This window comes from Lytechinus variegatus, chromosome 4 (assembly GCF_018143015.1).
Source record: "Lytechinus variegatus isolate NC3 chromosome 4, Lvar_3.0, whole genome shotgun sequence".
NCBI classification, from domain to species: domain Eukaryota; kingdom Metazoa; phylum Echinodermata; class Echinoidea; order Temnopleuroida; family Toxopneustidae; genus Lytechinus; species Lytechinus variegatus.
Window position 1 is genome coordinate 44,349,291 of NC_054743.1, and position 16,048 is coordinate 44,365,338.

Here is a 16,048-nt window from a genome sequence, read left to right on the forward strand (position 1 = left end):
TTGCTAGTCTTTATGTTACAGTCCCCTGGAGCCCGTAACACAAAGCTTAGCAATGATCGTAGAACATTTTTCTACAATTGGTTGGATAGACTACAATGTACAATCATTTGTGAAAATCGAGTGTACGTTTAATTGCTAACCTTTGAGTTACAGTCTCCTTGTGTGTCAAAAAGTGGGTTTATGCATCATGAATGTCAGGAAAATATGTACCTTTCATTGATTTTAATGTTCAAATGTATTAAAAAGTTTGATTTTTGTATATTGTACATCGCCAAAGTAATCAACCGTGTGTGGCACTTTGTACAAAGGGATGTGCCAAGTTTATACCATTTTGTTGTACGCATGTTCTTACGATATTGCAATAATTCATGATTCAGAGAAAACAGAATTGGTCGGTTGTTCCCATTTAATAGTTCTCAATTATTTCTTAATCTAGGGAGTGTATTTTCATGAAGCAACTTGTAGATGATTTTCACCGACAAATTTGTTCTTAGCCAATGAAATCAAAGGATTTCATTAGCTTTTTGCATTTAGTCAGTGAAAGTCACTATATCAGCTGATCGCAGGGAAGTTGTAGAAACGGATAATGGAGGTTTAAAACTTGTAAGATATTTGTTTACTTTTCAATCTTAGTACTTGTAGAACTTAAAACTACCTCTGACTCTTGTGATGTTATTTTGTAGGGAATTTGGGGCGTTTCCAAAGCGACAATTCTGGTTTTCCCTTAAAAAATTTACCCTTCTCTGTTTTTTGGGGAAAAAAAGTTTGTACGACCAAAGTTTATTGAGGTATTTTAAATGTTATTACTAACATCTGTAATCGTCTGTTTGTATAATTTGTATATTGATCAAGAATATTAATCTGAATTTATTTTCAAAGATTTGTGTGTTTCTAATTACAGTGGACAAGGCATGAGAGAATTAATGATAAAGGCTTAAAATGTTAGGCGAGACATGATGAAGAGATATGGAAATGATATGCCCTTTTATAGAATAGTTATTAGAAATAATGAAATCTGGTCTAATGATCATCCAACCATATTAAGAACATTAAATATGACATTTGCTATGCTGAATTGTTAGAAAAATGCTTAAAGCTCCATAACTTCTTGTGTACATTCTGAAATTAATGAGGAATGTTTTGTTGCGTAGACATGTTTAATGTGGATTAAACTTTCATATGTTATGATTTTCCAAAAATATATATTTTTCTTTATATCTTCCAGTTACAATATGGATATCAGAATTTCTTTTAAATGACAATGTAGAGTTTCTTTCATTTCATTTTGTATAAAAAAGAACAACAGTACTGATCTAATACTGTTTGTATACATGTCAGATGGTTCAAGGAATTATGTGCCTTCTAAATATTAAATATTGTGAAATGGCACAAGGAACACAGTATTGTCATTGTCTGCTTGTATCATTTAACTCGTGACGAGTGAAGGAGTTGAGTTTGATCGGTGCTAAAATCGTAATTTCTTTTATTTATTCTCCATTATCTTTTCCTTCTACTTCACCAAAAAATATATTTTGGTCTTTTCTTTCTTTGCTCCTGTTTATTGGTGGTGATGAATTAGGGATGGTGATGAAGATGATGGTGGCAGTGATAATTGTTTTGATAATGGTGATGTTAGCGAGAATGATGGTGATGATGAAAATTGTGGTGTAGACTGAGATGATTGTAGTCACTGGCGGATCCAGGGTGGGGGGGGGACTTAGCTGGCCTGTGTGCCCCCCCCCCCGCACTTCTGAGAACCAGAATCAAAATTTATAATGTAAAAATACCTTTTTACCCAAGTGAGCCTTCCTTTTTGAAAGTGAGGACTTTTTTTTTAGTTTTTGCTTGTCAAATTTTCATCAGAAAAATGGCATCTCCTATTGTGGTGGTGGTGATGAATTTATGACAATGATGGTGGTGGTTATGTTGTTGCTGATGATGGTGGTGACGATGGTGATGATGATGGTGGTGGTGATGATAATTTCCTCTTTGTCAATCAGATACAGATGGCCACTGATGTCAGCACATGCCTATCCTTTCACCTATGATTTTCCTGACAATCTTGTGTCACAACCAAATAATGTACATCAATCTGTTTTGAAACCGAGTAGCCTGTTATACATCAACTATTGTGTGAATTAAATTGCCATGAGCTTTATAATGAAACAGATCAATGTGAAAGTTCTGAAAATTTGAATGTTGAGTCACTAACCCTCCCAATTGCGATGCATGATGTCACACATGTATAACATCCTAATTACTTTTGTACATATTTCAAGTAAAATTGTCTAATTTTCTAATTTTACCAAGTTTATCGGTCGATTACGAGAGGATACTGCCGGATGTAATGCAGGTTTCACAAAATATGCATGTACCTTTAAATGAGCAAAGAGATTTTCAGAGATACATTTTAAACAGAACTGCCAACGTGAACAATATTTCAGTTATTTCTAAAAGCTGTAAATCAGTATTTTCAAAGAAATGCCATAGGAAAACACATAAAACTGAAACTATAGAAATCAATATTTCACATGAAATTAGCAGCTTCACCCACCAAGAGAGTTGTTAAAGTGTGACATCACACCAACTAGCTCCCGTAACACAAAGCTTAGCAATCATCATAGAACATTTTTAACGATTGACTGCACTGACTACAATGGGCAATCGATCGTAAAAACCAAGTGTTATTAATTGCTTACCTTTGTATTACAGGACCCCGTTTGCCTTGGCCAATGTAATGATCTCCATTATCTTAGTTCAATAAAAGCAAATATCATTTGCTCTGTCCAAATTTTTTCCAACGTAAAATCTTGTTCTATTGATTTCACCTAAGCTATTTCACCTACATGAAGGCAAGAGTGTAATAAATACAGAAACACACATGCTTGGTTTTAATACCAGAAACCGATTATTATTTGTCCTTTACACTAATAATTTTCATGTGAGAACTTGTAAACAATGAAAAATAATATTGTCAAGAATGTATACAATAAGAAGTACAAACTCGGTATCCCTGCATCATACATACGTATCACCTCTCCATATACTCTCCAATATTAGCTACTTTAACTACGGTAGAACATCTAAACCTTTTATTTCTCGTATTTACAGCAACATCATGGTCATATTATGCATTTTTTGTAAACAAATTAATGTATTGAAGATGAGAGGTGCAAGTATGATATATAGATATATGACAAAATTTACATGTATGATATGCATGTACAGAGATCATTATACACGAGGTCTTTGCTTAATTATAATTTATACATGTACTTGTTATCGATGAGAACTAACCATTTCCAGACTCATAATTTCACTGAACATCCAGACTGACAATGTCCACACGGGGACTGATAGTGCGAAAAGAATGTTTGCCTGTACCTAAATAATCACACTACCTCATAAACCGTTTTGTCTGTATGGCTCAATACACAAAATGCTGGTCAAGCAAAAAAGTTACCATAATCGAAGCCTGGAAATGGCAAACTTTGCATTTAATATACAAAATTATTTTAATTAAAAAAGTACAAAATATATGCCCCTCAGTTTGAGGAATAATTCTATCGATATTAGCTACAATTAAATTATTGAATGAACACAAAAAAAAAATTATACTCATTGGGTGATGCATTCCTACTCAATATGCAATCAGGTGAAAAAATGACTGATTAGAAAAACACAAAATGCATTTAGTCTTAACGAAAATCTATTCAAACAACTATTGTTGGTTCGCTTTATCCATGTACTCACTGTGCCTTAATAACACTAATGAGACTGGCTGATCATGCTACATGTATAACACATATTTTACATAGAACTCAGCCCATTATATATTGCAGGCTAGGCCCTGTCTTCACTGGTTCAATACTGGCTCTCATTGCACAAAACTATATTTTCAACCCCCATGCCCGCTCAAGTACCAGACTTGCTCATTCTTTTACCTGAAAATCAAATGAACATACATGTACAAGTTGAAGTTTTAAAAATGACCTGAAAGTCTCATCTAAACTAATACCCATGCAGAAGACTTCTATCTGGTAAAGTTTTAAAATTACATGTATATGCTCACAATTTTTTCCATGTGTCTTTAATCTAAAGAGAGACATTAAAGGGAGACCGCACTTTTAGCCGATATCAGACAAGGACATTGTATCAATTGTCAAAATATCACACTCAACATCGATATTGATGGGCTACTTTGTCATGGCTTAGTGACACTTAAGAAAATAAATGAAAGCAGAAAAAACTTCACTAAGAATTCTAACACTGGTTTATGGAATAAAATCAAACATGCACACACTTTCATCATCCTTATGATCCTTGGTTTGTTATCTTCTTTCAAATAAAACAATTCAACCTATTTACAAGTAACTAAAATCTACTGTTTATATAACCAAGGATTTATGAACAAAGGAAACAATAAACTCAAAAGAAGGAAGAATAAATAAGAACGATATAATGAAATAACATTTTTTTCCTTGACTGCTCTTTTAAAGTTTCAAGAATGTTGGCCAGAAATTAATAGCACCGTAACAAACAAAACGGGGAAAGATGATAACTATGCAGTCGGCCCTATCATAAGAGCTTCAATATTTACAATGACAGAGACAGGATAATGCAGTACAATCATACTTTCCATCCTTATACACAGTCCCATTCTCACACAAGTCAAAACGCATAAAAAAGTGTGAAAATATCTAAATATTATTATGTAACAGAATGCTTCAACACAAATAATCCAATATGGAGTTTACATTGAGGCTTTTGCCTGTTTAAGTACACTGTATACTACGCAGCAATGCCCTAATACAGTGCATGTACTCTCAAAGCTCGACAGGAAACAGGAATACATGTATTTCAAACACTCCAATTCAACTTTACATGTTGGCGCCTCTCATCAAATTGTAATAATTGTCTTCAATTGGTGTCAAAGAAAAGCTGCACATGTCCTTCCAATATAACACTGATACTTCATTTGTTATCATACATGTAATGTTATCCATCACACACCACCTGGATTTCATCACCAAGCAGAAGAAAATAATTCAAAATTGTTGATGTTTAATCCATTCATTCTTGAAGGGTATATTTTTTTTCTTCACTCATTAATTAAACTGAAGTGCACATTGCCTATGGATGTCAAAATAACAAAAAAGGACAAGGCTTTCTCAGACATGGAGTATAATAAACATCAAGCTATAACCTTCGTAAAACCGGCCAACTTTATACTTCATTTATACTTTTTTGGGGAGGATTAGTGTAATGATGATTGACCTAAAATTCTTATGTTTGTAAAAAAACTTATTTTAAAAGGCAAATGGTGCAGGAGACAATCATGTCTGACATACCCTTCCATCTCCATTATACATGTATCATGCTTGCACAATGATAAGTGTGGAGTCCTTTCAGCATGCACAAGAGTAATAAATACATGTACATAGAGTTGCCCCCATAGCAAACAAACAAACAAATATGACCGACTGATCCAATTCTTTTTCCCCCCTTCTATTAGTTTTCTCTTGGCATTTTAATTTTATTTTTTCTTTGTTTACTTTATTCTATTTCTTTATTCATTTTTTTTTTATGGGGGAGGGGCTTTTGTCAACAGCATTATACATGTACAGGGCAAACAAACGATCTCCTGTACCACAGACTTTTGTTACGGGAGTGCAGGAACACCATGTCTGAGCATGCCTTAAAGCACAGGCTTTTCATTAACACCAATATCAAATTTGTTCATATTTGAATTGTAGCAATCAAGGGGTGACAAACAGAACACCTCAACTCAAGATCCATGATTTTGAAAAAAGTGAAACCAAATTGAATGTCATAACTCAAAAGAGTTCAAGGAACACAAAGCGTGCTGGCGAGGTAAAGTGTTATTTTGGTATATAGCCACAAAGCACATTGGGTTACGGCTTTATGGTTTTCAATGATGGTGATATATTGATAACAAAAACTCAAAATGGCCAAAAATTTAGTTGCATAGTTCTGTTTGTCAACTCTTGAAATATTTTTCCTGGTCACAGAGGACACCTCAATCATAAATCACAAAGGCAGTACATACTTTCATTCAATTTGTCCAATGTAAGTCATTTTGTTTCTCACACTTCCATGAGTGGCATTCATTGTGGACACTCTATATAGGTTATCAATTTCAAAATACAATACACTCACAATGCAAACCCTAAAATAATATGAATCGCGATCGCTCAATGCATCATTCATCAGTCATGTAAAATGTGACTACGGTATACACCACAAGAGGTGAATGCCATACATGGGTTTACTTTAAAATATATATCCGGCTTGTTCCATTCCTTTCTCTTTACCAATTAAATTCAGCAAAGCTGAATATTCAGTGACAATGCCAGGCTTGTTGACAAGTTGAAAAAAGCTATCTTGGCCAATATTCCTGGTGGCGTAGGCTTTGAGCATTCTCATCTTCAACATGTCAGGAGTGCAGAAGTCACATGTACGGGAATATGTAACAGGGTATTCAATATGAATCATTACAGGAGAACTACACATGTATTAAGGGTAGCGCAGCCAGAATGAAGCGATCCATTGGTTGGGTTTTATTGGTTAGATTTCCATTTACTCTGGATCAACTTTGTTCAAAGCAATAGCTGGTCATCTTCTGGAGTAGCTGTGATGATGAGCGTATGCATTGCGAGTCCTTAAGAGTACGATAGGTTGATTTGATAGAGCTGTATCGACATCTTTACTTTTCATCATTGCACTTGGGGTAGACTTATGAGACATCTGCAACAGGATAGAAATTAAATATTTGTTTGGTGATTTTTTTTTTAATTACTTGACTGCAATTACATAAAGAGCCAGTCACAGAGTACCGAAGTGATGATGTCACAAAAAACTTTTTTTTTAGCATTTCAGCATTTTTGATAGCATATTTTGGTAGAGCATGATGAAAACCCCCCACTACTAAAATTTGGTGGGAATTGGTCCATAAGGGCCTAAGATATGACCTCATGAATACATAATTGGTCCTTCTGAAGTCAGTGTATCATTGGGCAGTGTTAGGAATTAGGCCAATAATGCATTGACTTCAACGGGGCTCATTTTGTATTCATGAGGTCATACATTGTATCTTGGGGCCCCCATGGACTGATTCCCACCAAATTTTGGTAGTGGAGGGTTTTCATCATGCTCTACCAAAATATGGTATAAAAAATGCTGACATGCTATAGTGAAAATTGATGACGTCACACTTTGGTACTCAATTGTTCAGTGCAAACTTTGCGCGCGACTTGCGGGTGGCTTTTTTTGCTACCCACAGGTTGTCCGCAAGTCGCCCACATTGACAGTATCTTGCACATATCTAAAACGCAGTTGACCACAGAAGCGCACTCAAGTCTGATTTGCACCCAGAAAGAAATGAAATGAATTTGATCGATCACTTTTGATGTTGGAGGAAAATACCAATTTTAATGCAAGTTTTTTTTATAAACCTGAAATTACCGTTTTCTTTGATTCTTAAATCTTAAACGTTATTTACATGACTTCAAGTATTTGATACTTTAAAGTACAGGCTTCAGGGATCATGAAAATAAATTAGATCAGTTTAAAAAATTCTGGTGAAATTTCAGACAGACTGGCCCGAATTCACAAGGTGGTTTTGAAAACCCACGGTTGAGTCCATGGTTTATGCAGATTTCCTATATAAATTACACTTGATTTAGCGCGTATCGGGCGTATGTATAAAACATGTCCAATGCTGATGTACGCTTTTGTCCAGTGACGCCTGTTACCATGGTTAGATACGCTATTTTATTCATGAGTCCACTGTTTTTATTCATGAATCCACTCTTCAAACAGTGGACTCATGAAAAAAATAGCTTATCCAACCATGGTAACAGACGTCAATTTGGCGCACTGCGACAAAAGCGTGCATCAGCATTGGAATGTTTTATACACGCGCCGATACGCGCTAAATTAAGCGTAATTTATAAAGGAAATCTGCATAAACCATGGACTCGATCATGGTTTTTCAAAACCACCTTTGTGAAATCAGGCCACTGTGTCTATTTTTCCCATTCTTAATGTAATATTGAAATATGCCCAAAAAGAAAGGAAAAAAACCTTACCCAAATATATTGAAATCTGAGGCCTTATGTAGGAAAGATTAAGAGCTCTTAAAAATGGGGGGGGGGGAGGGGGATCAGGGAACCATCATTTCCTATATTAGTATATCGCGAAGAAATAAGGGATTTAAAGAAGGGCTCTGGGCACATTACACAAAGTTTATGGACATATTGATTACAAATCAGTATCAATGGAATCGATCATAAATATCAGCGGGATATCAATTGTCAAGCTTAGTATAACTGAGCTCAAACATTAAGAGAGAAATGTTGGCAATGACTATGATACTCACAGCTCATGCTTGTAGAGGTAAAGCGACGCTGAATCTGATCTTGGTTGAACTTTACGAATGCATCATATTGCTCTGAAATAACAAAGGATAAAAAAAAAGCAAATGAATAATAATGATCAATGCAGTAGGAACTAAGAAAGGTTCTCAGAATGTTTAGTCTACAAATTTACCTTTATGCTTGTAGCATAACTTCATTTTCATCAAGAGTATGGTAAAAAAGGCATGAAAAACCCTTTAAACTCAATGATACATTTCCTTGTTACAGTTAATTCTGCAAAAGTGGATTTACCATTTAACTCTTTGCATGCTGAATTCTGAGGGATAATGACAAAATTTATGTGCATGATGTCTTCTTTGAATTATTGTATAAATATTATCCAAGAACGAAAACCATTTATTAGCATTCGTATGGGACAAAACTAATTACAATTGTGGAATTTAATGTAATGAATGCGCAAAATTGCAACATTAGCATGCCAAGGGTTAAAAATATTCACTTGAGGGCCAAAAAATTTTCAGATCATTTTATGCAATACATTAGGTAGTTCTTTACTTAATATACTATAGTCCAAAGGTATTATAACCGGACAGATTCACCTACATTAAGAATGTATATTGACTTTATTCCCATCAATGTTACATGGTTTTCACTTTAGTGTAACCAGTGGCAAGGAGGTTTCAGAGGAAACTTAATCAGTGACCTTGAAATCCCTTCAACTGAACATCCTATCGTAGGGAAAGGATTCACAGGATACATTCAGATAGGGTGCAGCAGAATACGACACACTTTATATTGTGTACAAAGTCCTTGGGAAATGTTGTGAGTCACTGGTGACAAAAAAAAATATTAAAGAGGCGAAATTGGGATTTCCATTTTGCCATCTGGCAGACAATGGCTGCACACTGAGCAATTTCAAGGGTCAAGTCTTGACACCAAAATATCAAAATTCAGTTTAAAATAGAATATTTTGATTTGCATGTCACTCATAATTATTACTTATGGCAATGATTTATTCTAGATTCATAATTGTAAATTGAAACAATTACGAGGTTGATTTTAATCTAACATAATTCCTGTAAGACCACCGGCATCTTGCTTGAAGAAAAATTATCAGTAATTGTTGATGAAAAAGTGATACCTACCAGCTAACTTGCACGTTAGGGCTTTATCATACTCCTCACGTATCCTAGATTCTTGCTCCTTCAACATGCGTTCACATATTAGGATAACCTGTATGACAAATTATTAAAAATTAAAGATTCATATAGCTGTCAACATCAGCAGCACTGAAATAAGATTTTTACTGCCATTACTTCATATTTCACATGACTGCTATAGCCTCACTACAAATTGGGAGATGTGGAGATGAAAGTCTTGCTAAAGATCAAAAGGCAGTGGCATTCCTATTTGATCCCAACTCTGACCCAAAAAACCCAACACCATGAGCCACAAACATACAAGAACCAAAATAACTACTCCCTTAAAAAAAAAAATAATTTTTTTGATAAATGAACTTGGTACCAGTATTTTTGCACAATTGACATGGACTTAAATAATGCACTTGATCCGTTGAGCCATGCATGAGTAAACACATTCAGGGAAACCTTGTTCCGGCATTTTGAAAAAGAGGGGGTACTTTTTTTGGGTTGTTTATTCAAAACCATCCATCTCGATTCCTACCTGTTTTAAAGTGAACATGGGTTGATCTTTGGTTTGTGTTTGTTGTAAAGAGCCTGAAGGCAAGTTGGGCATAGGATTGGTGGATGTGGATGGTGGTGAGAAGCATCCCGATGTTAACCCAAACCTTGATGCTTGCTCCATCATCTCTGATGATACAGGTGACTCGCTGCTGTAAGAATCTTCCAACCGTTTCCTTCGCTTTATCCTTCGCCATTCTTGACTAATGTGAGCTGCAAGCTGGCCTGTTCATCAACAAGAACAAGAAGAGTACTCCATGAATATCAGTTCAAAAACTTTAAGATTACAAGTCATTTCTTACATGTAAATGCATTACTTTGCCATCTTGTCTTTCGCCAAGGCTACAGCACGCATATATACAATGTATCGCGTGCTGTAGTCTCAAGTGGCTAAAGACAAAGAAATCGCCACGTCTACAGCACGTATATCGTTGTTTTAGCTTATACGGCGCGTATCATTCAGTAATGAATATTTGCGCCAAATGCGCGATATGCGTGATGTAATGTAGCCTTGGCAAAATACAAAGAAATCAAGATTACGACGTAAACACAGTGGCAAGTTTTCCGTCTTTTCTTCATATATTTCTCATTTTTTAATTCATTCTCGTTTAAAAATGAAAGCAATATCATAGAAATGTTGGAAATGAAGTTCCTATCCCATGTAAAGTAGGCCCCTATATGATTTAGCCATTTTAGGGCCAATTTTTTTAGATCTTCATGATTTAGAAGTAGAAATCTTGGGGGCCAAGGTTGCTCCGTGGAGAGCATACCATACGTTAGTAAATTATTTTTACTCTCCAACGTTAGGAGCCCCTATCTCCCCCCCGTTTGGGGCGTTTGGGGAGTGAAAGTTTAATATTCTACGAATTGCACTCCCCTAACGCCTGGCGCTGGTCTATATAGGCTCCCACGTACCGAGGGAAAAGGCAACTATACAAATGCACCAAACTGCTAGTTATGTTTAGAATCTGAGGTTAACACTTCTGTACATGGGTAAAAATATTGGTTGGCAACGTTTGGCAAAAAATGGTTATGGATAAAAAATATCGCAAAAATGCGATGAAGAAATAAAAGTAGAAGAGAGTTTACTCCCATTTGTTGTCATCGCCATCTTTGAACTAGAAATACATATTTTCAGTTCAGTTGAAGCGGGACATTTTAGCACTTTTTAATCTAGCACCGCTCATGATTTTGCCGCCTATACACACATAACTAGGTTGCATTAATAATGGATCAAAGATGGCGATGACAACAAATGTGAGTAAACTCTCTTCTAATTTTATTTCTTCATCGCATTTCTGCAATACTTTTTAACCATAACTAACCATTTTTTGCCAAACGTTGCCAACCGAAATTTTTACCCATGTCAGAAGTGTTAACCTCAGTCTCAGAGTCAGATTCTAAACATAAGTTAATCTTAGTTAGGCCTACTAGCAGTTTGGTGCATTTGTATTGTTGCTTTTTCCCTCGGTACGTGGGAGCCTATATATTATATACCAGCACCAGGCATTAGGGGAATGATATATATTATTAGTACCCGGTATTAAAGTTACTTTCACTCCCCAAACTCCTCCACTCCAGGCTACCCCCCCCCCCCCCGAGTCAGCTGGTGCAAAACATCAGCGCCAAACTTAGCTTTGTCGGCCCCTACAAAAAGGCTACAGCGATAGTGACGGCATAATGGAGGCGAATGCAGTTTCATACCCATGTATGGACATTGAAGTGAACCACTTTTTTACTTCGAAAATGTCAACAAACCAATAATCGTCACAGAATGTCTGTGCAGTCTGCAGTCGTAGACAACGCAGTCCGGAATTTCCATTGTGACGAATGTCGTTTTGTTGACATAAAAAATGGGACTGTGCGACTTAAGTTGAATAATCTCACCTGGTGATATTCTAGGTGTTACTGGAGAAAATGGTGATTGTTGAAGACTATTTCTAGAAGTTGGTGTTGACGGAGTAATTATGGGTGAACATCTTCTTCTTTTTGGGGAGGTTCCAGGGCTATGAAGTGGATCAAAGTCGAGAGTCCGTTTTAGTGTCGCACAAGCCATTTTAGATTTACAACAAGAACTAAGAAACACCCCTCCTTTTAGGCCCGAAATATGGGCACATGCAACTCTCGAATTCCAACAAAATGAAAGGGCAATGTGGAGAAACCTCCACTTGATTAAAACTGATCAGATAATTGTCTTTATTTTACCAAATTAAACTGATGATTCGCGATTTAAATCGGTGTTTCCTCGTCCCCTGCGATGTTTGAAAGTTGCTTTACAGGTCAATATCATACGTACGTACGTACGTGTCCGTACGTACGGGTAGATCAGAGGCCTACAGTACATACATACACACGGATTACGTACATGTACGTACGTACAGTATCGAGCCATAGAGATGTATACATCTCTATGTATCGAGCCTGTATACATGTATACATCCATACATACCGTAACTGTACTGTAAATAAATGATGTTCTTGTTGTTGGAGATAATGGCGGGCAATAAAAGAAAAAAAAAAGAATTTTGGGAAAGAGATGACCCTGGGCCCCAAAGATATATTCACTTGATATGTGTCATAATTTAACTCTATGGTCCTAATTTACTCATGCATTTATCGGGACATAGGGCCTATGATAGCGGGGGGGGGGGGGGGGGGGCAGGGGCCCGTGGCCGGGACACGCCGGCCCCCACGATCGAAGAATTTGGATTGGGGAAATCATTTGTCATCAAAAACAAAAATCCTGGGCGCTTCAATATTTCTTCACTTTGTTAAGTGAGATATTTACAGATCTAGCTGTTGATCGATCGAGGCCTAAAGTTTCACCAAGATATAAATATCAAAATTTTCGCCGGCGCGCTTCGCGAACGCATAATTAGGGAAATCCTTATAACCTCCCTCCTTTTTCACGTCACTGTGTCAAAAATATTGCAGATGGATCGAGCCACCGTACGTGGCGTAGTAGTGGCAGCGCAAAAAATAAATGATTAAAAAAGGAAAAAAAAAACATAGTAGGTCGCCGTGATCTACAGTCCGATATTGGCACCTGAAATACATTTTTTTAAGTAAGAAAATCAATCATGCGAGCCCGAAGCGCGAGTTGAGAAAAAAAAATATATTCCGATCTAAAGAATATAGCACTATTTCAAGCACAGGAAAATTGTGAAGTGGATATGGATCGCACTGCATGAGCGCGAGTTTTTTTTTAATGATTATTTTGACCTATATAAAGGATGGGGACATTTGAAGGACATTTTATCATCATATAAAAATTATGAATATATCCCGGCATAGGCGGCGGAAGCGGGGGGGACGGTCCCCCCCCCTAAAATTTAGGTTGATGACCTTTTTTTTTTTTTTTGCTTGTCTAAAATTTTTTGGGGCGCTTGTCCAATTTTTTACCTGTGTCAATCCCAAAATTTCAGGTGGACACCCCCAAATTTTTTTTGTTTCCGCCGCCAATGTATCCCGGGACTATATATCTTCCTATATTCTCATTTCCTAAGCTCGAGATGAAACTTGTCGATATTCCATATTCTGAAAAAATTAAGGGAATTTTACTTTACTGTAGGAATCATTATGAGTACTTTATTATGATTTCCGTCTCGCACAAATCGCGAGCCGACATTGTTTATAAACTTTAATGAAAAGGGAATTTCAAGTAGTAGAATTAAGGGGAAATATTCACATTTACAAAAAGTTGATTGTAAAAATAGCAGAAAAGAATAATAAAAAATATTGGCGAAGGTTTGAGGAAAATCCATCAATAAAAAAGTTATTAGAATATAATTATTTGCTTTGTATACGTCATGCGAGCTTTTTCCTACCAACGTGCTTGGTAAAAAAAAAAATCAATTTATCATTTTCTCAGAAAAGTGAAAACTCGTTTTCATTGCACCTTCGAGTATATCTGCTCCGGCCGAAGAAAATAAAAATTAGTCATCACGAAACATAAAAAAAATGAAATTTACGCATTTTATAACACATCACATAATTTATGGGGCAGCTGCATGCTCGTTTATGACGTCACAAATCAAAAACTTGAAATTGTAATAACTTTCTTTATGGGTTATTTCCTCACACCTTCACCAATATATTTTTCTCACAGTGCTATTTTTACAACAAAGTTTTCATCAGCTGAACTTCACCTGTATATATGCGCAGCGCTAACGGATACGTTTTGCCGACAGTCAGACCTGCATGTAAAGGGATAGGCTATATCGTGAGAGAAACGGTGAGACCTTTATGAAAAACAAGAAGAAAATAATATATGTACTTGACATAAAATGTAACGAGGTCGCAGCGCGAACGCGAAATGTTGATATTCAATTAGACCTTATTAAAAACAGACATTTCTACAGAGCACTTGTTTTTAAAATAAATTGTAAATCAAACAAAATTATGAAAGCTCGATGTCCGAGCTGAAATATTGTTTCGTATAACTTTAAGTTGAAAACGTGATATTCCCTATTGAGCAATATTATTGTATCTCATTGAACAGGCAATGCGAGCTCAGAGAGCAGGCGAAAATTTTAAATAGTGCACATGCATGAAACTTTTTTTTAAAGTTCCAAGTCTTTACCCTATTTTATTCATTCGTCTTCCTCCTCGATACTCTTCCTCCTCCTCCTAGTTTCTCTCCTCTTTTATTTTCTGCTCCCCGGCCTCGATCCTTCTTTTTCTTCCCCCTTCCTTCCCCTTTATTTTTCTCGTTTCTTTATTTGCTCGACAATAGGGGGAGGGGTGCCCTGCCCCCCCTGTGATTTTGAGTCCAATTATGGACTAAACGGGTGTATAGCCACTCATTTGGGGCTAGAGGGGAATTAAAAAAAAAAATCACATACACACAAAAGGAAGGAGATGAGAGGAAGAAAAAAAGAGAAAATTACGGAGAAGGGGGATCAAGAAAGAGGAAGAAAAGTGATGAACAGGAAAGGGGATCTGGAAAACAGAAACACTTTCAGGTCAGCATAAAAAAGAAAACTCCGCTTCATTGAGTTTTAATTCACGATCGCAATGCCTTTCTATAATATTCGTTAAGATACATATTCTGTTCAAACTACAGCGCGTCCCAAAAAAAATGTCCCTCTGTCATAGGACTGGATTAATTCTAAAATGTGGAAGGATTCTCAAATAAATGTTCATGAGTAGAAAGCTCATTTCATGATCTAACTTCTATGAAAATTTCATTGGTCGCGCTTCAGCGGTTTTGAATACACACTCTGTTACGTAACAGTGGTGCATTTTAGCCCATTCCAAGTTTGCAGTATTGATGCATTTCTTCATTTGTCTATGGCATGTTAACCCCCATTCTTACATCCAGGATCTTAGCAGGGATATTTCCCTAATCATATCCAGGCTCATTAAATCATAAACTTGAGCATGTTCAGAAGGACAAGAAACATAAAAATTAAGTTTGTTTGATGATTGATAAGGGGAATCAGTGCACCAATTTTAAAGAAAATGTGAATGATGGATGGGTAAAATAAGCTGAAAAAAGGGGGAATCCACAAGTTAATCACCCTTTGCGTAAAGGATTTTTACCATAGAAAATTTTGACTTTTTCTTTTAAAAAGTTACATTGAATTATTAAACTTGACCTCAGTAGCTTATTAACAAAAAAAAATAAATTAAAACAAAGATGCAGTATTGTTGGAATTATGCATGAAACAGACATGACCTGTTGTCTCAATCATTGTGCATCTCCCGTTTATCAAACATGAAATGTACTGTCAAATACTGTTTTCGCCCTTCTGAACATGCTCCAGGTTGTGATTTGACGAGCTTGGTTAGATCATGGAGATTTCCCTGGTCAGATCAGGGAATTCCTTGGTCAGAACAAGGAGATAGAGTTAATATCTCCTTGGTCAGAATGGTCAAAGGGGGTTGATATGCAAGAAAATGCAGAACACAGAGCAGTGCTGCATGCATGCAAACTTGGAATGGGCT

General features: G+C 36.2%; 1 protein-coding gene across 1 annotated transcript; it reads right to left on the minus strand.

Moving 5' to 3' along the window:
- Positions 1-2,885: 2,885 nt before the first annotated feature.
- LOC121414152 (akirin-2-like) lies at positions 2,886-12,395 on the minus strand. Its single transcript, XM_041607225.1, has 5 exons — positions 11,987-12,395; positions 10,083-10,324; positions 9,545-9,632; positions 8,402-8,473; positions 2,886-6,768 (listed from the first exon to the last, which is right to left on the minus strand). The coding sequence occupies exons 1-5, from the start codon at positions 12,153-12,155 to the stop codon at positions 6,758-6,760; spliced, it is 582 nt and encodes a 193-aa protein (XP_041463159.1). The 5' UTR covers positions 12,156-12,395; the 3' UTR covers positions 2,886-6,757.
- Positions 12,396-16,048: the final 3,653 nt, after the last annotated feature.